The 27,500-nt window shown below is 36.7% G+C and overlaps 1 protein-coding gene across 1 annotated transcript in view; it reads right to left on the bottom strand.

Moving 5' to 3' along the window:
• Positions 1-312: 312 nt before the first annotated feature.
• LOC106867491 (uncharacterized) overlaps positions 313-27,500 on the bottom strand; it is a 196,730-nt gene continuing 169,542 nt past the window's right edge. Inside the window, exons 2-3 of the mRNA XM_052966265.2 lie at positions 7,773-7,933; positions 313-1,902 (exon numbers count right to left, since the gene is read on the bottom strand). Coding sequence (XP_052822225.1) covers positions 1,483-1,902; positions 7,773-7,933 — 581 coding nt within the window. The 3' untranslated portion in view covers positions 313-1,482. The remainder of the gene's footprint in view (positions 1,903-7,772; positions 7,934-27,500) is intronic.

Here is a 27,500-nt window from a genome sequence, read left to right as displayed (position 1 = left end):
TCGTGGAGTAGAGGATGTATATATAACGCATATTCGTACATACATACAGACACATATACTTTTACATTTATATATATATATATATATATATATATATATATATATATATATATATATATATATATATATATATATACATATATGCATATATACATACATACACACACACACGCACGCACACATGCACACATATGGATGGATGTACAGGATTTTATAGACATGTTCTTGTGTATAGGATTATGTTTTTTGTATTTTTTTTTTCTCATATTTTCGTGTTTTCATTTTGTTCATCGCCTGAATAATATGCAATCGGAGTTTGATATTTGTTTATTTATATTAGGAGAATGAATCGATGTTAATTGATACACTGAAATTCTTTATAAACAGTCTCTGCTGTAATGTTTGTTGTCATTATTATACATACATTTATAATTATAATTTTAATTGTTATAATTATTGTTATTATTATTTCCCGACTTGATAAAATGAACAAAATAAGTTCACTCTTTCCTGATGGCTTCTATCCGGTGAGAGAAAAAGCTGGATTTTGTTTTTCTTTGTCACTAATGGTTACTAATGACGGCTGAACAATGTCTTATTACTGGTGCATTTTTATAGGACGTTTTTGTCTGGGAGTATGTCTTTGATTGAGGCTGCTCGCGACAATTAGTAATTGCAACGTATTTGAATATTGGAGTGAATGATGGGAAAAATAACAGGAAAAAATGTTGGAATGTTGAGACAATAATGGAGATAGAAGAAATGAGACAGTTGAGTAAGGGAGAAAAGCTTGGGCGGGAGTAACAGAATGTGTGTGTGTGTGCGTGTGTGTGTGTGTGTGATAGAGAGTGACAAGCAGGTCAAAAAGAATGACTCCTCCTCAACCAAACATAAGGGAGATAATTTTCAATGCTGACAGTTTCAAAATCCAATGGAACAGTAATCGTTTGCTGTTTGGTTTTGGTTTTATTTTTGGTTGATCTTGAAGTTATTTCAGTTTTTTGCTTTATTCAATTCTTTCTTCTAGTCGCAAATTCAATCAGACCTATCATTATTTCTTGTCTAAAGTATCTCTCTCTCTCTCTCTCTCTTTTTCTTTCTCTTACACACACACACACACACACACACACACACACACATACACACACACACACACACACACACACACACACACACACACACACACACACACACATACACACACATATTCACACACACGCACACACGTCTGTATGTACGTGTACACACACATGAATGTGAGACTTGTTGCTTTCTCTGTGCTTGCAAAAGTGTTCATTTTAGGCAAACAGTTCGCTGGAGATAGGAATGTTTATTCATTTCTTTTGCATTTTACTTTTTCTATAGCTTTTCAAGAAAATGTTTAATTTTGTTTTGCTTTTTCTTTTACTTGTAATTTTATATATTTATTAATTTATTTATTTTTCTGCGTTCCAACACAGTAAAGCAACAATATGATTATAATTATCCTCTCGTTGGTTGCACAATGTTACACTGGACAGTGGGTATTACTTGAGCAACACTTGCCGCTGGAGTCTTCAATGTCTCCGATTCTGTCGATTTCGGACTGTTGATGCAAACGACCGATGGTGGATGCAAGGGTAACCGATTAAAATTGGAGTCATTTGATTCACATTCCATTTTCTTGATTCTGGCATCAACTGGTTGCAACGAGTCGTCTGGTCCAATGTCATCGACAACTAACGGGATCATACTGTCTTTTCCATCTTGATCGTCTGATCCGTCAGCATTACCGCCATTAGAGTCACATCTGCTCTCGCTTTTAGCATCGTTTTTATCAGCGATTGCTTTAGCTTTAGCTTCAAGGGCTGCTTTTTTGCTTCGTTTCCATTTCATCCGACGATTTTGAAACCAAATTTTCACCTGTTGGAGAGAAACCGAAAAGAAAAAGAAAACTTAATAAGAAGCTTATTTTACATTAAGAAATTATGAACAACAATATTTGTATTATTACTGTCTCCAGTCCTAGGATTATGATCATCGTCCCTATCAATCCCATTGCATAAACTGATCCAACCAATGAGCTAAAAGCAACCAATGAAAGTTTTGTTACTCAGAAGCATGCATTCCAAAGATCAGGAATGTTTTCTAACAACAGTGAAACTGAGTAATACAAAGTTATTCGAAGTGCAAATACACATGCATACATACATACTTACACATACATCCACCCACCCATCCTAACATTCATTCATCCATCCGTCCATCCATCCATCCATATATACATACATACATACATACATACATACATACATACATACATACATATACACTTTACAACACGTATCGAGTGTTCTTTTCTATTGTCTGTACATTCCTCTGTCTTTCTCTAGATGTGTGGTAAGTGTGCAAGTATATATGTGTAGGTGTGATCGTGGTACTTAAGTTGAAGCTCCATGTCAGTCCTCTATTATCCACACAGCTCGAAGGTGAATAAAAAGTAAATAAGTAACATGGATGACCAGGTATAAGTTTTCAACATACAGGATACTCCATTATAATTACTTATTTGCTTTATATATATATATATATATATATATATATATATATATATATATATATATATATATATATTCATTTTTCATTTTTCATTCTATCTAGTTTCAGCTCATGAGCTGTGGCCATGCTGGGGCACCGCCATTTGGTGTTGCTACACGATTTTACTTCACGAATTTTACTTCAGGAATTGACATTTGGTGCATGAGAGAGTTCAATGCAGCTGCTCGCATCTGCACCTCCTGCCGTGAAGTTGGTTCATCTGGGACACCTGACAGGAAGAGGTCCAGCCTCATCTTGAAGACACCTACATCCACCGCCTGCAGGTCTCTCAGGTTCTTCGGGAGGATATTGAAGAGCTGTGGACCTCTGAAGCCCAGGCTATTGCAGTATCTTGTCCTACATCTTGATGGCAAATTTGGAGTCCTTGGCACTATGCAACGGGGTCCAGTTCTTTTATTTGTGTAACTTTCGATGCCAAAGTTTATATATATATATATATATATATATATAAATATATATATATATATATATATATGTATATATATATATATATATATATATATATATATATATATCTTGTGTCCTGGTAGGGTATAAAGTTGATATTCTGCTTAGGCATTGCGACACTAATAACCTGGCGTAGATCTCAATATACGTGAGTTTCAGCACGATATATTCGACGAGTATAGGGTAGTAATAAGAAAAACAGATGGCAAACGAAAAAGATTGTCCTGTTATGAATGTCATTAGCTTACAGCTGTTTCTGCTATGAGATGCAATGGGCTCATAGTTGAGATCCTAAATAACATCCGATATATATTCATCGAAGCCTTGAATATGGAGTGCAATTTATTTGGGAAAAAGATTACATTTGTACAAATTTTTATATACATCAGTACTGACTTTCACATTTTAATGTCTTCCCAATATATTGTAATTTTTTTTTCTCAAATAAATTGAACTTCATATTCAAGGGTCCGATAGAGCTATAGGATGTTATTCAGGCACTTAACTGTGAGTTCACGGCATTTTATAGCAGAAACTGCTGTGAGCTAAAGAAGTTCATAACATAACCATCGTTTTTCTTTGTCATCTCTATTCCTTATATATATATATATATATATATATATATATATATATATATATATATATATATATATATATACATATATATTCATTTATGCACACTTAAGCATACGCACATACACATGCATATGTACTCGCGTTCACACACACACACACACGCACACATAAATATATGTATACAGTTATATACACATCTTTTCATTTGATTTTTATTTGTTTCAGTCATTGAACTGCGGCCATGCTGGAGCACTGCCTTGAGAGTTTAGTTGAATTAATCGACTCCAGTACTTATTTAAGTGTGGTACTTATTCAACCTGTTTCTTTATGCTGAACCGCTAGGTTATGGGAATGTAAACAAGCCAACATGTATCGTTAAGTGGCGGGAGCGGGGAACAAATACTACACATACACACACTCATGAAAACATCTATCTATCTATCTATCTATCTATCTATATATATATATATATATATATATATATATATATATATATATATATATATATATATATATATATATATATATACATACATACATACATACACGAAAGGCTTCTTACAGTTTCCGTCAACAAAATCCACTCACAAAGCCTTGGTCGACCCGGAGCTATAGTATTTGACACTTATGCAAGAAGTCACGCAGTGGGAGTGAACCCAAAACCATGTGTTTGGTAAGCAAACGTCTTACGCACAGAGCCACACCTGCAGCTTATCACTGTCTTTATGTCTCTCTCTCTTTCTCCATCTGTCTGTCTCTCTGTCCCTCTCCCTCTACCCTTGTCTCTCCCCCCTCTCTCTCTCTCTCTCTCTCTCTCTCTCTCTCTCTCTCTATACATACACGTGTGTGTGTGTGTGTGTATTTCTCAAAAAGTAGATTATCTTGCATATTACTTATTGAACAAACAAATACTGTCAGGTAATTACCAGCAATCTGTTTTCAGAGATCAAAGAACAGCATTCTCCGTTTTCTAAGGTAAGCAACTTTCACACACATACACTCATGTTATATCTTCCGCCATCGCACGTTGTTACCCTCTATCACATCACACTTACATATGGAAATACAAGGATACACAAAGGTAATTGTTTGTCTTGTAATTATTCTATAATAAGAAATATTTGAAGAAAGACAAACACGTGAAAGAGCGAAGACGGTGGCATATATGAAAAAAAAAAACACTGCCGTATACTGTCAGGTACCACGTGTCAGCGGGTGGTAGTCTATAAAGCTGACGTCAGGTCAATTTCCTTTCACCTTTAAGTGTCCATACAAAGTTTTATATAACAATACCGTCTGTTTACTTTGCATGCACTTGAAGGTGGCAACTAAGACATGCATGGCTCATGAATGCATGTATCATTCTCTCTACTTCCCTTTCTTTTTCTTTCTTTCTTTCTTTCTTTCTTTCTTTCTTTCTTACCTTTCTTTATCTCTCTCGCTCTCTCGCTCTGCATATATATATATATATATATATATATATATATATATATATATATATATATATATATATATATATATATATATATGGAGGAGGTGCATAACATCTTTACATATATAAATGCACACGTATACATATATATTCACATGTACATATATCCACAAATACACAAAAATGTGTATGTGTGTCTGTATAGCAGTGTGTTAAGAAGCTTGTTTCCCAACCACATGGTTCTGGGTTCAGTCCCACTGCGTGGCAAGTGTCTTCCACTACAGCCTCGGGCCGACCAGAGCCTTGTGAGTGGATTTGGTTGACAGAAACCGAAAGAAGCCCGTCGTATTTATATATATATATATATGTGTGTGTATTTGTGTGTCTGTGTTTATCCCCTCATCATCGCTCGACAACCGATGTTGGTGTGTTTAAGTCCACGTAACTTAGCGGTTCGGCATAGGAGACCAACAAAAAAAGCACTAGGCTTACGATGAATATGTCAATGATTGTTCGACTAATGATTACAATGATTTGTTCGACTAAAGGCGGCGCTCCAGCATGGCCGCAGTCAAATGACTGAGACAAGTAAAAGATTAAAAGAATAATACGCACACACACACACGTCTACACGTACATTTATACATAAGTACATCTCTCTCTCTCTCTCTCTCTCTCTATATATATATATATATATATATATATATATATATATATATATATATACTTCACTTTATCGTGCAGTTACTGTTAATACCTAATTTAGAGAATTAACATTGCTTGTTTTCACTTTTTCGATATCAGTGAAGAATTTCACTGGAAAAAGGTACATAAGATTGCCAAGAATTTATCTCTGTCATCGCAGATCGGTCGCTATCGGACGCTGACGAAGGGAAATAACCCTGAAACCCGGGTCCGTTCGTGCTACAGATCTCGATGGGAGGGATAAATTCCCTTGGCAAAACGAACAGGACACAGAAGTGTGTCGATAAGCCAGCTGGAGGAGATGTCCTCCTGGGGCTAAAAGCAAAAGTAACATCCACCCCTAGGGGTCAGCCACATTTAAGTGGCAATATACTTCACTTTATCGTGCAGTTACTGTTAATACCTAACTTAGAGAATTAACATTGCTTATATATATATATTTTATTTTATATTATATATTGTATATTATATTATATATTGTATATTCCATATTCTATACCCCACATTAGTTCTGCAGGAATATGAATAAAACATAAAAAACAGACAGTGTTGGAACTCTTTTAAGCAAAATAATATATTCCTCTATACACAATCATACAAAAAAATCCACCTTTTTTTGTATTTATTTTTACTCGCATATATATATATATATATATATATATATATATATATATATATATATATATATATATATATATATATAGGTAGATATATGTATATGTACATATGTTTCTTGGTATATATGTGTGTATATGTGTGTGTGTATTTATATATGTACGTTTGTATGTATTATCTACAAGTATATCTGTATACGCTTACATTCGCATAATATACTGAGTTTATGAACTTCAATTAGCTATAGCTTAAAAAACGTTCGTCTGTTTCCATGGCGTTCTTTAGATGTTGCAGCCCACATCTTCTATATTAACTCCTCGACTTTTCTACCAGCCAGGAAGTACGTTCTGTTGAAAATCTGTGCTACTATTGATGTTGTTATTACTCTTTTACTTGTTTCAGTCATTTGACTGCGGCCATACTGAAGCACCGCCTTTAGTCGAGCAAATCGACTCCAGGACTTATTCTTTGTAAGCCTAGTACTTATTCTATCGGTCTCTTTTGCCGAACCGTTAAGTTACGGTGACGTAAACACACCAGCATCGGTTGTCAAGCGATGGTGGGGGGGGGGGGACAAACACAGACACACAAAAACACACACACACATATATATATACATATACATATATATATACGACGGGCTTGTTTTCGGTTTCCGGTTACCAAATCCACTCACAAGGCTTTGGTCGGCCCGAGGCTATAGTAGAAGATAACTGCCCAAGGTGCCACGCAGTGGGACTGAACCCGGGACCATGTGATTCGTAAGCAAGCTACTGACCACACAGCCACTCCTACTCCTATGCAAACTTTTTTTATGATCCACAACTGTAGCGAGTATATGGTGCTTTGAAAGCCTTCCCCCAAGCGTTGGTCGATGGAAGGTGCACACTCCTTCAGCATGGCAATGTCCCAGCACATACTGTCAATATAACCAAGCGCAAACTTGAGGAACTTGAGGAACTCAAATTGCTGTTTCACCCTGCCTACAGGCCAAACATTGCACTATCAGGTTACCTCCTTTCCGAGCCATGGCTAATTTTCTACACGTACGGAAGTTCAACAACATGGATGAGGTTGAAAATGGGTGCACGGAGATTTTTGCCTCTAAACCAGCCAAATGTTGGCAACAGATAATAGAATATGATGAGATATATTTTGATGAATAAACGCTTCTCGTATGTGCTTTGCTTGAACTATTAATGAAAGCTTGAGGTACGAAAAAACTTTTGACTCAACCTAGTATGTCTAACAGTCTTATGTATGTATGTATGTATGTATGTATGTATGTATGTATGTATGTATGTATGTAGGTAGGTAGGTAGGTAGGTAGGTAGGCAGGCAGGTTGATAGGTAGGCAGGTTGATAGGCAGGAAGATAAGTATAAAGAAGGGGAGATTACCTGTGTTTCCGTCAGCATTAATGACGTGGCGACTTCAAAACGTTTTGGTCTGGAAAGGTATTTGTTGAGTTTGAACTGTCGTTCAAGTTCTAAAAGCTGTTGGCTTGTAAATGCTGTTCTTGGTCTCCGCGTCTTACCAACAATGTTCGGCTGACCCTGACCTTGAAAAACAAATAAGATAAGTAAGCACATAAACACACCTTGTATCAAGAATGCTATCAACTTAGTCGATTCAGTTTTATAAGATTAACTAACTGCATACTTTGTTTTACGCAGCGGCTGTTGTTGAGCAAATATAACAAGCGGTAATACATTCATGAATAATGATGAGATTCAGTCACGTGACTCATTTCTGTTGATTGTAATACATCTCCAGTTTAACTCTAATCGAGTAGACATGATTTCAATGATTTTCTAGACGTCACCATAACATTTTCTATAACCACTATTGCAATTATCTAATAAGTCTTTGCTTTTTTCAAAAGCATTAGACTGTGATCTAAGGAAGATTGGCTGTTATGTCTAACAGGTTGAACAACAACGTAGAGGTCTCCTTCATTCACTTCACTCATTATTTTTCTCTTCCATTGATTAGAATGTTAGTGCTGGTGTTGTTGGCAGTTTCTCTGTGTATCAGGTCAAATTTTACCGAAAAGAAGTATGATCAAAAGCAAGCTGTCATGACCATGTCGTCTGTTTATGAAGTACCTAAGATTACAGTGTACAATGTGCCATTTGTTTGTATAAAACTGTACTGTGTGATTTTAAGGGGATTTAGCTTGCGAGTTCTAGTAGATTGAGCTAATGTACGGAAGCTCCATATTTGCTCGAAATAGCATCGAACAATTATAGTCAAATCTAATGAGGCTACACATGCATATGTATGTGAGAGAGAGAGATACAGAGAGATAGAATGGAAGAGAGAAAGAACGTGAGCATTGTATGTGCGTGTGTGTACGCATGGGTGCGCGCGCGTGTGTGTGTGTGTGTGTGTGTGTGTGTGTGTTTATAATTTTAATATGACAGAGCCATCAGATTTCGAAACATCAACCTTATTGAGATTGAATAAAATGAAACAATTTCTGTTCTAAAATTAGGAAGTCATTTTACTATTTCTCCTTTTTCTCTTCGTCACTGTGAATGTGTGTGTGTGTGTGTGTGTGTGTGTGTGTGTGTGTGCGTGCGTGTGTGTGTGTGTGTGTGTGTGTGATTCATATGCATATATATGTCTGTGTGAATGTGTATGTATGTGTGCATGTGTCTTGCTTTTGTCGCTCAATCAATCTGCCTCTCTGCTACTCTCCGTATGTACTTATACACAAGTATATACGTGTGTGTGTGTGTGTGTGCGTGTGTGTGTGTGTGTGTGTGTGTGTGTGTGTGAGTACGCACACCATATGCATATATGTCTATATACATACGTATATACATATGTATGTGTGCAAATACAAATATATATATATATACATACATTCATATATATATATATATATACATTCATATATATATATATATATATATATATATATATATATATATATATATATGACGACCTTCTTTAATCACCCATCTCTCCCCTCAACCCATTCCTACTCACAGCAATATTTTATAATTCCGATATGATGAATGAATGAATGGTCAAGTCTATTTGTTATTTTCTTCTTTTTCGTATTTCTGAACGTACATGAATTATTTATGTAAGCTATTGCAGTATATTTCAACAATTCCAGAACATTCCGTTCCGTGTCTTGTGCTGAGTTTGTCTGCCAACTGCAATATTTTACCATTAATTTTGTTCTTGTTCGCGTTGCTAGCGATTGCTTGTCGTTGTTGTTGCCGCCGTTTTTGTTGTTGTTGTTGCTACAGTTATATATTGTTGTTTTTCCTTGTGTCAATAAGCTCATATCCATTTAAATAGTCCAATCTGTCCAAACTAGGTGTCGTGGGGTACGATGGATGGATGGATGGATGGATGGATGGATCTCAATTATTTCTCGTGTTATTCGTTTTTTTTAAAAATATTTATTAAAATTGTTGTTGGGATTGAGTGAGGCGGGAGAATAGTGAGGGTCACAGAGTAGAAGTTATATACATACATATATATATATATATATATATATATATATATATATATATGAATGTGTGTGTGTGTGCGTGTATATAGAGACACACACACATATATGTATGACAAATATATATACATACATGCACACACACACACACACACACACACACACATTTACAGACTCACGCATATATTGGGTTATACCATAATTAATGCGGTTTTTCAGTTGCATGAGCTAAACGTCGAAGGGGGACGGGATAAACTACCTGCATCAACTTGCTATAAAAGCAGTTAGTAATTTTATCTTGTACTTATTCTTAGCGCAAGTTTTGAAGAGTGCAGTTCGATTTTAAAGCTATAATGATAGTGTTAAAGGAGCATACTCGGCATAATTTGCCTTATGAGTTCAATAAAGGCAACAACGTAACGGAATGTGCGAGGAGAATATTAATGCAGTATATAGGAATCGGACAATAAGCGTAAGCCAGTTTCAACGGTGGTTCCAGAAATTCCAAGCCGGAAACTACAGCCAAGAAGACGAACCTCGTTCTGAATGATCTATAGAGCTCGACGAGGACGTCCTGCAAACCCTGGTGGAAGAAAATCCCATCGTAACTGTTGAGGAACTAGCAAAGAAGCTTGGATTTGGTCATTCAACCATTCATCGACACCTGTGTGCCATTGGAAAAGTCAGCAAATTGGGTCAATGTGTTCCTAACACACTTTTCGAATCTAATCGCGCATAGAGGGGGAATGTGAGCTCTTCAGTGCTGTCACATCTCACGAATGAACCTTTATTGAACCGTATAATGACTGGTGACGAGAAATGAGTTTTCTATAAAAATGTCAAGCGCCGAAGATATTGGGTAGGGAAAGGAGAAACACCGGCAACCCAGGCTAAAAGAGGTCTTCACCCACGTAAGGTGTTGTTATATGTTTGGTTGAATATGGATGGTTTAGTCCACTTCGACCTTTTAAACCCAAACCAAACTATAACAATGGAAATCTACTGCAAGTAGCTTGAGCTTAAGTCAGCGCTAGAAGAAAAACGACCATCTTTTGGTTTCAAGACAAAAGGTGTTCTTCCATCAGGATAACGCTCGGCCACATACAGCGAGGATAACATTCCAAAGGCTGGAGCAGTTTGAATGCCCCACCCATCATATTCGCTGGACATTTCCCCATTAGATTATTATTTATCCAGCAGTCTTCAAAATCATTTGGACAGAAAAAATATGAATTCTGTAGACGAGATCAGAACAGTACTGGAGGAGTATTTTTCGTCACGAACAAGTGGATTTTCGAAGAGGGACCCTGCAAGTCTACCAGATAGATGGGAAAGCATTATATAAAATGAAAGAGAGTATACTTTAGATTAAAAAAGAACTTTGTTTATCTTAATTTTGAAAAATAAAAAAAGTATTAGAAACCGCATTATTTATGGGATGACCCAATATAGATGTATCTATATACATGTATATAAATGTATATATGAGAATACATATAAATATGTGTGTGTGTCTCTGTATGTGTGTGCATGCATTATATTCTCCAATTTAAAACGTTATTTTTCACTTATATCCCTCTATTAATGCTCTTGTGAAGTAAAAATTAAAAAAAACGCAAATATGAACGACACAACATCCCCATTTTTGAGAGAATAATTTTTAGAAACATTAGACAGAGTCCCACGTTTTATTAGCTCCCGAGGTCGGCTTTTGTTAAGGCAGTGAGCTAGCAGAATCGTTATCAAGCCGAGCAAAATGTTTAACGGCATTTCGTCTGCTTTTTACGTTCTGAGTTCAAATTCTTCCCAGGTCTGCTTTTCCTTTCATTTTTTCGGGGTCGATGAATTAAGTACCAGTGAATTAAGTATATATATATATAGGTGTGTAGGTGTGTATGTATATATATGTATATGTATATTACATGCACAAACCAACATCATAGTTATTACACTGGCATATTCATACACACATATATGCGCACACGTTTGGTTAAGGAATATAGAAGATCCTACACAGGAATACTATACATTTGTCTATCGCTTGTGTATATATAATTTCTTTACTGGTCATCTCTCGTTCAAAATATGTCTATTCGGAAGCTGTGTGTGTTTAAGATTAAGGGGGAGGAACAGAGGATAAGGAGAAGGGAGAGGCAGATTGAATATAAAAAATATGCGTTTGCAAGACAATATGAGATGTCCAAATATTTTCCTTCAACTGGACAAATCTAATATTTAGAAATATATATTTTGTGTGTTTGTGCGTGTTCGTGTGTGAGCGTATGCATGTGTGTGTGTATATGTAAATATATATGTATGTATGTATGTGTGTATGTATGTGTGTGTGCATGTGTGTGTGAATATGTGTGTGTGTGTGTGAATGAATGAGTGTATGCATATATATGTGTGTGTATGTAAATATATATATACATTTGTATCTATCTAACTGCATCTGTGTGTGTGCGTGTGTGTGTTCGTGCGTGCATGTGTAAAGAGACAAACAAAGTGAGAGAGAATGACAATATAGACAGACAGATAGACAGATAGAGAGAGAAAGAGAGAGATAAAGATGGATGGATGGATGGATGAATGGATGGATGGACTGAGCATTGCACGTATCGTATGGCGCTGTGATATTGTCATCTTTATGACTCACAAAGTATTAAGCGACATTATTTGATAATGAAGAAAATCGGAGCGCTCTACAAAACGGTCCAGGAAGAAACCAAAATAGCAGCTTTTATGTAATCGTTCAACCAGTTAGAAATAGCAACCAAATCTCTTTTCAACCTTATCCTAACGTCTTGAAAACAGCAGTACACACTGTTTTATGTAGTTCTCGGTAAAGTATGGAAGAACAAAAAGAAGATGATTGTGATTAGAACACATTTGACCAAAGATCATTTCAATCAAGTCGGACCAGGAGTTAAACAGCAACATCAACAACGGCGTTTACTTTTCTTTTGTTGTCTGTCTATCTCCCTTGTACTGTCTTCATGTTGCTGCTGTTGTTGTTAGGCATTCCAGCTTTCAACTACCAATATTTCAGGGACTATATTTTCCAATGTGTCTGTCTTTTTATAAGACGATAGGATGTGATGTGAGAGAATTTGATCGCTTTTCATTTCCACGTCAAGTCACTGTATTGAGGCTCCCCTTATCTCGCCTTTATGGTGTTTCAGTTCTTTGTAAAAACGAAGAGTTATTTTGTGGTTAGTAGACAATATTCCTCTGTGAAATTTCAGCAAAAGTACTGAATTTTTCATGTTTCTGTTTAACTTCTCCATAAAATGCAATGAATATGAAGAATTGATTTGGATATTGCTGATATTCCTTCTGAAAAGTTTGCTTTTATTGTGATGATATTTGTCTCCTTAACTAATCATAAGATCATTGCAATAATAAAGCTAACTAAATGTACGCTCATTTTAATGATAACTAACCAAATATACGATTGCCGTTATCATAAATAACTAGATATATGATTATGCTAATGACAGAACACTAAGCAAATATAATATTGTAATAATAACTAAACGAATATAAAATTTTTGTGATAGTAACAAACCACATATAAGCTTATTGTAATGATATAGCACCAGCCATCTATGTATCAAATATATATAAAGATAGATAGATATAGACAGACAAACAGATAGACAGATAAATAGATAGAGAGAGAGAGAGAGAGAGAGAGAGAGAGAGAGAGAGAGAGACAGACAGACTGACATACAGACAGACAGACAGACAGACAAACAGACAGACAGATAGATAGATAGATAGATAGATAGATAGATAGATAGATAAATAGATAGATAGATAGATAGATAGATAGATAGATAGATAGATAGATAGATAGATAGATAGATAAACAGACAGACAGACATAAAGACAGACAGAGAGAAAGACAGATAGACAGACAGGCGGATAGAAAGATAGATAGATAGATAGATAGATAGATAGATAGATAGATAGATAGATAGATGGATAGATAACTATGTATATGAGTTTGTAATGATAGAACGTAAAACATATATACGATTATTGTAATAATATAGCTTTAATCAATTTTAAAAAATTATTGTAATAATAACAATTCTTACCAAATGCAAGATTATTAAAATGATTTACTTTTAACCAGCTTTTAAGATATTTGAAGTTATATAACTCCAGCAGGGCCGGCTCAAGGTACCGGCAACACGGGATCGCCATGTACTAGAGGGCGCCAAGGGGTGCGTGACAAAGACAAGGAAATTTCCACAACTGTCAGTTTGTACAAACCGTAGGATCGACCCTGGACTGTGGTGATGTTAACTCTAACCAAATATTGATTTCAAATTTTGGCACAAGACCAATAAACTCGGGGGAGGGGGTTAAATCGATTACATCGACCCCAGTACTTAACTGGTACTTATTTTATCGACCCCGAAAGGATGAAAAGTAAATAGTAATAATAAGCGTTTCTACTTTAGGCACAAGGCCTGAAATTTTGTGGGAGGGCAGTAGTCAATTACATCAACCCAAGTGCTTCGCTGGTACTTAATTTATCGACCCCGAAAGAATGAAAGACAAAGCCGACCTTGGCAAAATTTGACCTCAGGACGTAAAGACGGACGAACTGCCGCTAAGCATTTTTCCCAGCTTGCTGACGATTCTGCCAGCTCGCTGCCTTACTTACATCAGATATTAATAATTACGGTGTAACTTTAACAACAGCATCAAGAACTGCAGGAAAACAAGACCCAAAATCTACACACCCGGAAAAAGAAAACAAACTTTACCATCCCCTCCGAATCATTATCAAATATCAGAAAGAAAAGGGAGCAACCCAGAGAGAGATGGGGGGAGGGGAGAGAGAGATGGGGGAGGAGAGAGAGAGAGGGGGCAAAGGGTCAAAGCAGTGAATTGACTGAATCATTAGCGAATCGGACAAAATGCTTAGCAGCATTTCGTCCGTTCTGTGTTCTAATTCCGCCGAAGCCACTTTGCCTTTCATCTTTTCTGGGTAGATAAAAGAATTATCACTTAAGTAGTGGGATCGATGTTAATCAACTTCCCTTCTCCACGAAAACTGCTGGCCCAGTGCCAAAATTTGAATTATTTTACAAAGTGGCGAACACCTAGCATTTAAAGTTGATTTTGTGGCATATCATTGACCTCTAATTTTATTACCAATTGGAGTTATTAATGCTGAGCATCCAAAATATTTTTGGCCCAAGCAATGCAGGTATACGAATATTAACATTGCGGTAGGCTTGTCTAATCTAACAGAAAATAAAATGGGTGTCTTTTTCCTAACTTGAACTATAAAATACATTAGCTTACAAATATATTATACGGAAAGGAAAAACATATTTGCTACAGACACAAAGAATAGCAGAACGACCCATCACCGTCTCACTATGCCAAACTAGCTTGTTTGGAAATCATTGCAAAAATGTCTTTGGCAAAGCTTGAACGTGACAATTTGATATTTTCTTTCTCCGAAAATATCACAGGTTTCTTGCCTATGTATGATACAATTATTTAGTTCATATTGCCATTAAATAATGATAACAGTAATAATATAATGTATATAAGAAAAATTAAAGCAAGAAAGAAAATAAAAAGCGAACAATGATAATAAGGAAATTAAGAAGAAAAAAATAAGTGTACTGAAATATTATGAAGAGAAAGAAATAAAAAAGTGGTATGAATATAAAAGAACAAATGAAAGATAGATTGGAGGAAAACTGGATTAGTCGTATTGAAATCACAGTGGAAATCCGCTCTCATTAGAAACGAGTTTATTTTCTTTCAATGTACATTGAACAGTGAGTGGAATAACGGTCGGTAAAGACGCAGAAATCTCTTCAAACAAGATCTGTCTGATTTCAGGCGCCACGTATCTCTCTGCCGAAAGCTTTTCTATATTATCTGAAATTTAGGAAAATCAAATTGTATGTGTCGGAATTAATGCGCCAAAAATTCCAATCAATTAAATGGCCGCTTTATCCTTTTGGTGACATACAAATGGTATCAATTTCTAAGTATTGGCAGAATGTGATGTGTCGTCTGCCACGTTAAGCCGATACCAGAACGAGGTCTGTCGCTCTCCTCAGCCTAAACAAGTGAATTAGCTTTTCTTCGCAAGATCGCGTGCGCCTATTAGTCAATTATTTTCGCCCACTTAACACTGATTTATTCCCGTTAATGGAAGGTGGTGATTAATTTTTCTCTAGCACCCCCTTTTTCCTCGTTTATTCATGCTCCTTTTTCTACTTCCCCCTTCCGTCCTTCTCTTTTTTCTTTTTCCTACTGTTTCTTTACCCTCCTTTCCTTTCCTTTCAGCTCTAGTAGTCTTTTTTCTTCTCTCCGTCTCTCCTTCCCCCCTCTCTCTCTCTTTACTATCTTTATTTGGCCCAATATTCCCAGGCTAGAAATGGCCAGTACTGTGAGCTAATCATTATAAAAACTCGCCGCTGAAAACATCAATACAGAGCTATTGCTCAACAAGATGGAAAATTAGTCAAGTGCTGTGGAGGCTGTGAATCCCTCAAGGGGACTGACTGGATCATTTAGTTTTCTACTTCGGACAGGAAATATTGTCTGTGTTTTTGCGACAAGTTTAATATTGCCTGACGAATCCTCGATTTTAGCCTTATGAACATGCCGTACATCCATTGAGCCATCAAGCCACCCCAGTTATTATTTCTCAACCACCACCACCACCATAGGGAGATATGGTAAAATGTTATTCAAAACTCTAGCTATTAGTTAAAGTTATGATACACTTTTGGCAGGTTGAATCACGACCAATTTGTCGCTCGATTTCACCTCCTTAGCAGCGGACAGGTTTCAGCATAACGTTGCCTTCTGCTGATAGACACACACTGCAATGCGGTAAGTGAAGGAGAAGTCGAAGTAAAGAAAGAAACAAAACAAAAACAAAGGAGAAAAAGAAGGAGAGAAAAAAAAGGGAAGTAGCGGGGAGGAAGGGAAGATAGCCTTTCAATAGCAGCGGGTGAAAAGACAGAAAGAAGGTGCTGGGATAAATGCATAACTTCTCCATCCACATAGCAAAAAGGAGATGAAGGGAGGTGTAAATAATAAACAGATAAATAAAATAAAGAGAAAGAGAGGGGGGGTCAGAGAGGGGGTGAGAGTGGAAGGAGCAAGGTGATTAAATTGAAGCGATGAAGTTGATTAGGTTTGAAGCAATTGGTTTATGCGAAAAATATCAGAAATGTCGTGCGGTGGAAAATGTGTGTGTGTGTGTGTGTGTGAAAGATAGGTGGAGTTTGGTTGAGGTGCATCATCATCATCATCATCATCATTATTATTATTATTATTATTGGTGTTTAGTGTTATTGGTGGTGGTGGTGGTGTCAGTGGGGAATGGGTTACTGGTGAGTGAGTGTATCAGTGTTGATGTCAGTGGTTGAAATGTTTATCGAGTGCTTGGTTTAAAGGGCTAGCTAGGTTAACACTGCTTGTTAGAAGCATTGATGCAATCGTGTCGAGTAGAGCAATGGGCCGAGAGCAAGAGAGAGAGAGAGAGAGAGAGAGAGAGAGAGACAGGGAGCAAAAGAGAAAGAGATGTGGAGAAAAATAATAATAAAAAAAAGAAAGAATCAAAAACAAGAAACATGAATGATATTAAATCATAAGATTGCGATGATATTTGTGGTGGTGGTGGTGGTGGTGGTGGTGGTGGTGGCCGTGGTGTTGGTTGTGGCGTTGGTAACACCAGTAGTGCGAAAGATAAGCACAGAAAATATATAGAAATGTATATGAAAGCAATAAATGTATTAATGGTTAAACGTTGCTTAGTTGGAAAGTAGTTTATCTTACTGACCATGCAACGATAGTATTGTATTCAATATTCTATGGAGAAAGAGGACGAACAGGAGGAGGAGGAGGAGAGATAGACGCGGGGGCTGGAAGGATGTGTTACTATGAAAATGTCGCCGATAAAAAAGATCTACGTAACAACAGGTGTAAAATAAAAGAATAGCCTCTAGAAAATATATTAGAATCAAAAGAGTGAACAAGGTTTCAAATTCCACTATGGACGTATACGTGGCTATGTGGTTAAGAAGACTGCTACCCAGACGTGTGGTTTGGGATGAAGTTCTCCTGCGCGGCACCTTGGGCAAGTGTCTTTGCTTCTAATACAGAGTTCAATATGATTTGAAGTCAATGTTGCAACCCATCTTCTGCCATGGCCAGAGATGAAGGTATATAATCTCCCTTCGCCTCTTCCTCCACACCTAAAAATTTATTATAACCATACCATATGATGCAAAAGCGGTTCGAGGTTAGCACTTGTCCGAGATCCGATCTCCAGCAGCCAGTATGAAAAGATAACTTGAATGCTTCTTTTCAAAGGCAGGTGCGAAGGTATGTGGCCTAGTTGTTAGGTTGTTGCATTCAGGATCGTAAGATTGTGGTTTCGATTCCGAAACCGGGTAGAGCGTTGTGTTGTATGTTTGAGCAAAATACTTTCTATAACGGTGCTCCGGTCCACTCGGCTATAATGTGACCATGGAAACTGTGTAACCGGCCTGATATGTTCTAGAACTCAAGACAGAACTGCCACTACGAAAAGAGGTTCTGTTGAGCGGTCTCCACCATGCTGATTGTACAGATGTATTCGGCCAATGTAGGGGAGTTTGTTAAATGAAATTCATTCTTCATGTAGACATAGAGACGACTCAAACTTCCAAGAGGACAGTACAATTGGTTCTTTTTTTTTTTTTAACGGAAGATAATTGTCTGAGTTTCTGACTAGTTATTTTTTCGTCCCAATTCCAAGGATGGAAAGTAAAGTTTGATTTGGCATGATTGGAAATCAAAACGCAAGTAAAAATATAAAACTTGTTTGGCCTTTTTATTTTTGTCTACCATCCTCATTTTCTAACACGGGCCCTCAGAAATTGGGGGATGGTGTTTGCGTGTCGGAAGACCACGGATATGAGGAATTTCTTAGCTTTTGTTAAAGCATGTTTCTAGAACCCGCTTCAAACCCAAGCTACGTCTGCTCTGAAAATCGGCTGTGATTTGGTCAGTGAATCCTCTGCGACAGTCGACTGTCAACGGCAAGATGAGCTGCTATAGATCACGCTATCCTAAAGTGTGTATGCATGTGACCGGGGACCACATGTAAACTTGAATTCTCACTGAATCTCGGAAAATGAACTCTACACCTCAACAACAAATGCCACTACGAATCCGGTGTCCGCGCTCTCCTTGCCCGACCGTCGGATGTGGTTAGCATCCATGAAGGATGTGATGAACTCATTGGTCGGTGTCGGTTCAACTCCCACTCCGGGTGAATGTCATCGCAACTACAAGTAAGTACGTTTCTACCTTTCGTATATTTATGAACTTTCTCCAGCTGAATCCTTATAGCTTTATTTTATTTATATTTACGTGTGTGTGTGTGCGCGCGCGCGCGTATGTGTACGTGCGTGCGTGCTCGTGTGTGTGGGATGTTTATGTGTGCTTGTATCTATACGAGGCTTATTTATATTTATGTGTCTGTATTTGTATGTGAATGTGTGTGTATGTTTATGTGTGTGTGTGTGTGTGTGTGTGTGTGTACATGTGTGTTTATTTATACAGATATGCATGTGCATGCGTTTTTACGTTTGTGTATGAATTAAACATGCGTGTGTATATATGAGTATCTTAGCATGCATGTGTGTGTGTGTGTGTGCGTGCGAGTGTGTGTGTGTGTGTGTATGTGTGTGTGTGTGTGTGTGTGTGTGTGTGTCTGTGTGTGTGTGTGTGTGTGTGTGTGTGTGTGTGTGTACATGTGTTTATATGTGCGTTCGTATCTATGGAACATACCTGAATAAAAAGAATTCAACGGTGGAATATCTGTGTGTACATATTAGTATATGTATTATTATGTAGATGAGTACATGTATACGAGTATTTGGACTCTATGTATGTACTTTTGTGCTTGTGCATGAGTACGCGTGTTTGTGTATGCCTGTAAATGTTAACATACATGCATCCGTGTGTGTGTGTGTGTGTGTCTGTCTGTCTGTCTATCTGTCTCACCATGTGTGTGTGTGTATGCGTGTGTCCTTCTGAGCATATGTATGTTTGTGTGCGCGCGTTTGCGTCTCTGAACATGTGTGTATACGTTTCTGAGTATGTGTGTGTGTGTGTGTGTGTGTGTGCGTGTATTTGAATGCATTTGGATGCATGTCTTCGATTTTAGATGGTGGTTTCATTTGTGCATTTTAAGCTTGTAATCTTGTGTGTATGTACATGTGTGTGTGTATTTGTCTGCGTGAGCGAGTGTGTATGTGTGTGGTGGTGGAGGGAAGGGAACGTGTGAACGCATGTGTGAACGTATATATGCGTTTGTGTGTTTGTTTGAAGGAAATTGTGACTTCTGCAAGATGGATTGGTCACCTTCACAGCTGACTGCCCTTTGTTTTTATAAAAACACCAAAGGATCTTGGGGCGGAAAATATCTCTTCCGTTTCATTGACTAGTATTTCCGCTATTCTTTTACATCATCTTGATTAAAAGTCCACTTCCGTATCCCTTCTTTCCTCTTTCACAGCATTCTCTTCCTCTCCCGCCCCTATCACTTAACAGCTTATTCGTCATCTGCTTCAATTTTTCGATATTACTAACACTGATATTGTTGTTGTTGTTGTTGCTATTGCTTGTGTTGCTCTTGTTACTGACATTATTATTATTATTATTATTATTATTATTATTATTATTATTATTATTATTATTATTATCATTATTATCATTATTATTATTATTAAGGCGGTGAGCTGGCAGAAACGTTAGCATGCCGGGTGCAATGCTTTGCGGTATTTCGACTGTCTTTACGTTCTCAGTTCAAATTCCGCCGAGGTTGACTTTGCCTTTCATCCTTTCGTGGTCGATAAATTAAGTACCAGTTGCGTACTGGGGTCGATCTAATCGACTAGCCCCCTCCCTCAAGATTTCGGGCCTTGTGCCTAGAGTAGAAAAGATTATATTATTATCTTTATTATTTAAGGCGGCGAGCTGGCAGAATCGTTAGCAGGCCGGGCAAAATGCTTAGCAACATTTCGTCTACCGCTACGTTCTGAGCTCAAATTCCTCTGAGGTCGACTTTGCCCTTCATCCTTTTGGGGGTTAATAAAGTAAATACCAGTGGGTCGATGTAATCGATTGGTTCTCTCCCCACAAGTTTCAGGCCTCGTGCCTTCAGTAGAAAAAGTTTTCATTAAAAGGTGCCGAGCTGGCGCCTAACGGTATTTCGTCTGTCTTTATGTTCTGAGTTTAAATTCTGCCGAGGTCGACTTTGCCTTTCAACCTTTCGGACTCGATGAAATAAGTACCAGTTAAACACTGGGGTCGATGTAATCATCCCTTGTCCCAAATTTTCGGGCCTTGAGCTTATAATAGAAAGAATTATTAACATTATTATAAAATGCATTATGTAGCTGAATCAAATACCTGGGAGAGTTAACTTTGTTTTTCAGCTTTCCAAAGTCAATCAAATCATTACCAGTAATATCCTGGTTCAATTTCAATCGATTATATCTTCTTTGTCACAGAAATTGCTTTGAGCTAAATCAAAAGAGATCCGTATTGTTATATTTGATTTATGTTTGTCAATGAACAGAAGGGAATTTTACACAGCTTGCTCAAGTCACGAAACTTTTTCTGGTACCCAATTGAAGCTATTCTATTCATTCGCTTTCCTAACATTCTTGAGAAAAGCTAAAACCTAACAACATTGCATTTTGTCATTTCATTTAACATATCTGAATTAAAGAAGTCCTAGATATGCCACCGTTAATACTTTTTTAGAATCATTTTACAACAAAATTAGTGGTTAACAGCTTTTGATAGTACAAGTTGCACTTATTTTTTTTGCTACAAATTCAAAATTTACTGAAGGATTTTGCACCGAAATCTTTGAAGATTATTTTGAATAATTATTTCACTGAATGTGGTCTTTAACTTTTCTTAGGTGTCATTTTATTCATTTTAGTTTTTCTTAATGTGATATTCTTGAATTATACATAATCCTTATGAACTTCTCAGCAGAGTGCGTTCCAGGAAGCAATATCGATATTGTGATAATTGTAAAGTTAAATTTGCAATGAACTCTACGATGAAATAGTGATTATTCTAAAGATAGATTTTCAATGAAATCTATCTCAAAATTGTGATCCGGATTCATGTAGTGATCTTCAAATCTACATTTAATATTCAGCATCAATAGTTTCACTTTTTAACGCTAAGTACCCTGAGGCTAAAAACAGATGTTGTTGTTTGACTGCTTGCAGATTCCTTCAGTTATTCTTCCTCTAAAAGTTGTATAACAAGACACATATCTCAATGTGAGGGAATTATTTTCTTTCAGCTCTAAATCTTGTCAAACACTAAATGTTTTGGTTATCGGTTCCAGAATAATTTGTTAATAAAGATCGCAAATATTAATAAGTTCAAATTTACTAATATTTACAAATTTAAAAATTTACAAATTTATTTCACTGAATGATGTTTTTATCTAATCAGTATAATACATCTTATCTGATATTACAAATCCTTGCTAAACTTTTTGACTACAGTGTCTTACTTATATAATTATATGACTCAGTGGCTAACTGCATAATTAAAGTAAATATTTTCGAGTATTCTGGGAATGAACGAACTTTCATGTATCTTTGAGATAAATACATATGCGAAGGTTGCATGACATTGAATTAAAACGCACATAATACAACACTTTTGATTCTCCTTGTTTACATATCGTATCTACATCTATGCTAAGTTTGGAATACATAACTGAGTTATTTTCTTATTGTATTTCTTATAAATGTATCATCTTATCTAACATCTGAAGTATACATAAACAATGCAGTTACCATTTTTTCTCTACGTAAAAGATGTCTTCACAATATTCCGATTTTGAATTATTGATGAATAACTTGCCAAAATGTAGGTATATTTTCTCGCCATGTTAAGAACGCAACCAACTTGAAGGAATAAACATATTTTGCTTCCATATGGGATTTTGAGATTATATAGTTAGAATGTTTCGGTCTTGAGTTTTGTTTGTTCTTTAATTTTCGTTGCAGTTTTGTTAAAGGGGCAAGCGTAACACACCGCCTTCTTTTTCAGTATCTCTGTAAATTGTGAAAGTGAAGGACGACGTTATTTTCAGGTCGAACACCAGTCCTTCCGAAAGGCTTCCAAACAGTTTCTGTGTACTAAAGTTCAATCAGAAAGAATTTTGTTGACACAAGAGTAAGGTAGAAAATAATTACACAAGATGATGCATAGAGAGATCAAACGCAAAGCAACATGGTTACAAAGCGAAAATTTTAATCATACAGATATGCTGTTCCTAGACATTCCTGGTTCATAACTTAATTTTGATTAATTGGATGAATGCATAGACCTTAGAAGGATATCACAGACATGAACGCGCATGCAAATATGTGTATGTCTATGTAGATATACGTAAATATACTTATACTCGTACGTCCCTCTGTGACTTCTTGAAAATTTCCATTATATACTCATTCGCATAAATATAGCACATATAGCTGAATAAAGTGTCGGGAACAAACAGCGGTGGTCACTTATTCAGAATATCTAGGATACATAGATTCTTCGCAACATACACATAAAACATACATACATACATACATACATACATACATACATACATATATATATCTTCGTTTTTCTATAAATTTCAACTATATATATAGAGAGAGATATCCTTTGCTAATCATTGCAATCTAATAAGGAACGGAAGTATTTCTCATATGAAAAATGACGCCAGAGAACGAAACGACAGCTACTTCAAGTATGCGCAAAGCTTTTCCAAGACACATCTAAAGGTAAACCCCTCACAAAGTCTTCAAAATACTCAAACACTACCAAGCAAGGATATTTAATCACGGTTTTACGGGAGAAATCATAAAATAAGCAAGGGCATCGTTAAAACAGAACGTACCGTTGTTATCTTTATTATCTACGTTACAGATTGGCCCCATAATAATTTTAAAATGAACGATTTACATACAAAAACTAATCTGTAAACATAATGCAAAGTATCTCAAAATTCTACTATACAGCTCGTACCATCATTAAAAATGCTTTTATAGAACTAAAAGATGTTTTTCTTCATTCACGATTTCAGGAAGCTCTAATTGAGGGAACATTCCTACTGCCTGAACATAAAAGACCTACCATTCAAAATTACGGATTGGGAACGTTAGGTAGTGATATGTATAAATGCAATGTTATTACCAGTTCAAATATGCTTGAGACACATTCGAACTGGAGAACAAGCCATTCACTGTGTTTTGTCATGGAGAAAATTTCTTGTTGTAGACAAATGATATGGGTACAACTAGTTTAGTTCGCCGCACCACCCACCTACACTGTGAGATGACAGCATTTCGGAGTAGTTGTCTCCTCTTCAGTCACAGACACTAGGCAGGTGATGCTGCGAAGTGATCAAAGAGATTGTTTTTTTTTTTAATGCTATTTCAGTCACCGTATGATAGCGCTATGAGGTGGCCCACCGTGCCTCAAGCATATTTGAACTGGTAATAACATTGCATTTAAAATTATATATAAATCAAGCACGATAAACCCTTTCGCAAAGGATCTAGTATTACATATAAAAGCAATAATTGGATATATAGATATCACAAGTCACATTTGTAAACTAATAATAAACAACATAACGCAAGAAATACTTGAAGCACATCAATATAATAAAACCGGCAAGCATCTTCATTGAGTATAAATCTGAGAATTAACAATAAATTAATACATAGCTATAAATAGTATCAGTCACAACCAATTTCATATGCCAACTCCTGTCATAATGATAACAGCATCAAATAATATAACAGTGATACGACACCTAACAAACGGTCTTATCAGACAATCTTGGAGTCAGATCAAATCACATATATACATATAAAACCCATAAGGCCTGAAAGGATCACTGCACTAAGCAGCATCTACAACACTGTGAAATTCCCAGAATCTGGATGCATGGCATAAATAGAACAATCTAAAGCCCAACGAAACCCCAAGTGAAATAACATCATGTGGACCCTTCCCTTTATATGTACACTCACGAAAATTCTAGAAAGTCTCATGTTGACATTATTAAGTCACATCTCATACTCTCGAAATCGCAAGCATTTAGACTATTACATGCAAACACCACACTACTCACAAACATAACACACACACACACACACGCACACGCACACGCGCGTGCACGCACATGATGGTTTGGACAACACATATATCTACCATCGATATCAGCATAGCTTTTGATTCTCTTCCTCTCTAGCCAACTATACAAAAACAGTTCAAGAAACAAACTCAAACTGCAGACTAACAAGCTACCAGCCAAGCTGTCAAACCTATGTAGTGTCCAAAAGCAACATCCCTAGAACCTGTAATTTGCCGAATAGAATATATCAGAAAGTTTTTCCTCCCACCTACTCTTTTCAGTCTTCTCATACACCTACAAAATTATAGCTTCATACACAGATGACATCACGCTCGCAGCTCTCTACCAATTCCCAGTTACTGCTATACAACTACTCCAACCTTACTTGAATTATCTTAAAACCTAGCAATTGATTTCCAGAAGCACCTACTAAACCCAGCACCAGAGAACAACGAATGCAACCAACCAGCTCGCTGAATAACATAAATAACCTAATTGTCATGGATTCTACTTTGCCCAGCATTGCCTTGACCACTAGCAGAATCTACAGTAATACAGCAATAGGCAGGGTACGGAAGCGAGTGCAATATTCCTAGACTGTCTCGCTGCACATTGCACAATTCATCACTAGATGTCAGTGTATGCACTTTAGTTTTCGCTTGGTGGAGACAAGGTATAACTAATGGGCTCGTGTCTCAGTGTTCGGCTAACTACCGGCGTACCATAGAGTAGTTTGGTCAGGACTGGTGTGGGATTATATAATAATAAGAACGCACGCCCACACACACACACACACACACACACACACACACACACACACACTGAAGGCGCAATGTGTGGTAAGAAGTTTGGTTCCCAGCCACATTGCTCTGGATTCAGTCCCACTGTGTGACGCCTTGGACAAGTGTTTTCTACTATTGCCTTGGGCTGACCAAAGCCTTGTGAATGAATTTGATAAGCGGAAACTGAGAGAAACTTGTATACGTATACGTGTGTGTTGTGTGTGTGTGTGTGTGTGTGTGTGTGTGTGTGTGTGTGTGTGTGTGTGTGTGTGTGTGCTCCTGCTTGCGCTTTCCCTCCATCATCGCTTGACAATGGGTGATGGTGTGATTACGTACCCGTAACTTAGCGGTATTAGGATTTAATAAAAGGTCCTGGGGTCGATTCATTCCACTCGAGTTCTTCAAGGTGGTGCTCCAGTATGGATGCAGTCTAATGACTGAAACATACTCTCTCTCTCTCGCACACACACACACACACACACACGCAGCCGTGCACGCACGCACACACACACACGAATATAAGTTGGTCATGCATCCATCCATCCATCCATCTTGTAGTCTATTTTCCAGTATCAATTGAAATCCATGCCAAGGTGTGGACAGAGTCCGATTTGTTTGTGGTTTTTCTGCAAAAGAGACGTCCACCAATCTTTACATTATTTTATTTATTTATTTATTATTATTATTATTATTATTATTATTATTCTATCTAATTATTTGCTTATTTATTTATTTATTTATTTATTATTATTATTATTATTATTTGTTTCTTTGTTCACCCTTTTTTCTACGTTTTTTTAAAATTTTAAACCTCGTCCTTTTTACACCACTAACCACCCCATCTTTGCTTCTTTTATTTTACGTATTCCCTTCTCTCTCTCTCTCTCCTCTCTCTCTCTCTCTCTCTCCCTCACTCCCTCTCATCCTTTTTATTTTATTTATTTATTTATTTATTTGCTACTACGTCTTGACGCCACCCGAAATTTAGAAACAGCTGGTAATTGTTATGAATCTATTTTGTTGTTGCTGGTTACTATTGTTGTTCTTGCTATTATTGTCACTCATTTTTCTTCTTCATGCTTTTTTGTTGTTGTCGTTGTTGCTGTTGTTTCTTTGATTTTTTTTTTCATTCGTTTGTTTGTTTAATCATACCTTTTTTCTCCTTTCTTTTCTTTTTTTTTCTAGCTTTTCAACACCTCGGAATAAAGCAAGGTTTGTTTAAATGATAAACTGCCCAAAACACTCAAAATAATTATTGTACTATGTTCTACGCGGCGGTGTTGTCTGCGTCGTCGTTTTTTGTTATTGTTGTTGTTATTGTTGTTGTTGTGATATGTTTATTCTGCATTGTTGTTGTTGTTTTCCTTTTGTTATTGCGACTATTTTGTTATTTTCGTTTCATACCATGTTTTTTTTTCTTCGATTTATACTTTTGTTTTTATATCTATTTGTCTTTGCTAGTCGTTTGTGGAGTGTTACTGTTCTGGGAGAGATTGATCATTTTAAATATCACCGCCATTTTAAGTTTTTGTCACACAGATACGCATACACACGCAAACACACACATACACACACACATTCAGTCACTCTCAGCTCTTCCTCTCCCTCTCACTTTCTCTCTCTGTCTCTCTTCTCCAGTTCTCTTTAA

The sequence above is a fragment of the Octopus bimaculoides genome, chromosome 3 (assembly GCF_046866305.1).
Source record: "Octopus bimaculoides isolate indiv1 chromosome 3, ASM4686630v1, whole genome shotgun sequence".
Taxonomy (NCBI): domain Eukaryota; kingdom Metazoa; phylum Mollusca; class Cephalopoda; order Octopoda; family Octopodidae; genus Octopus; species Octopus bimaculoides.
The sequence above is the reverse complement of the archived record's forward strand: the minus strand, read 5'-3'. Positions and strand labels throughout refer to the sequence as shown.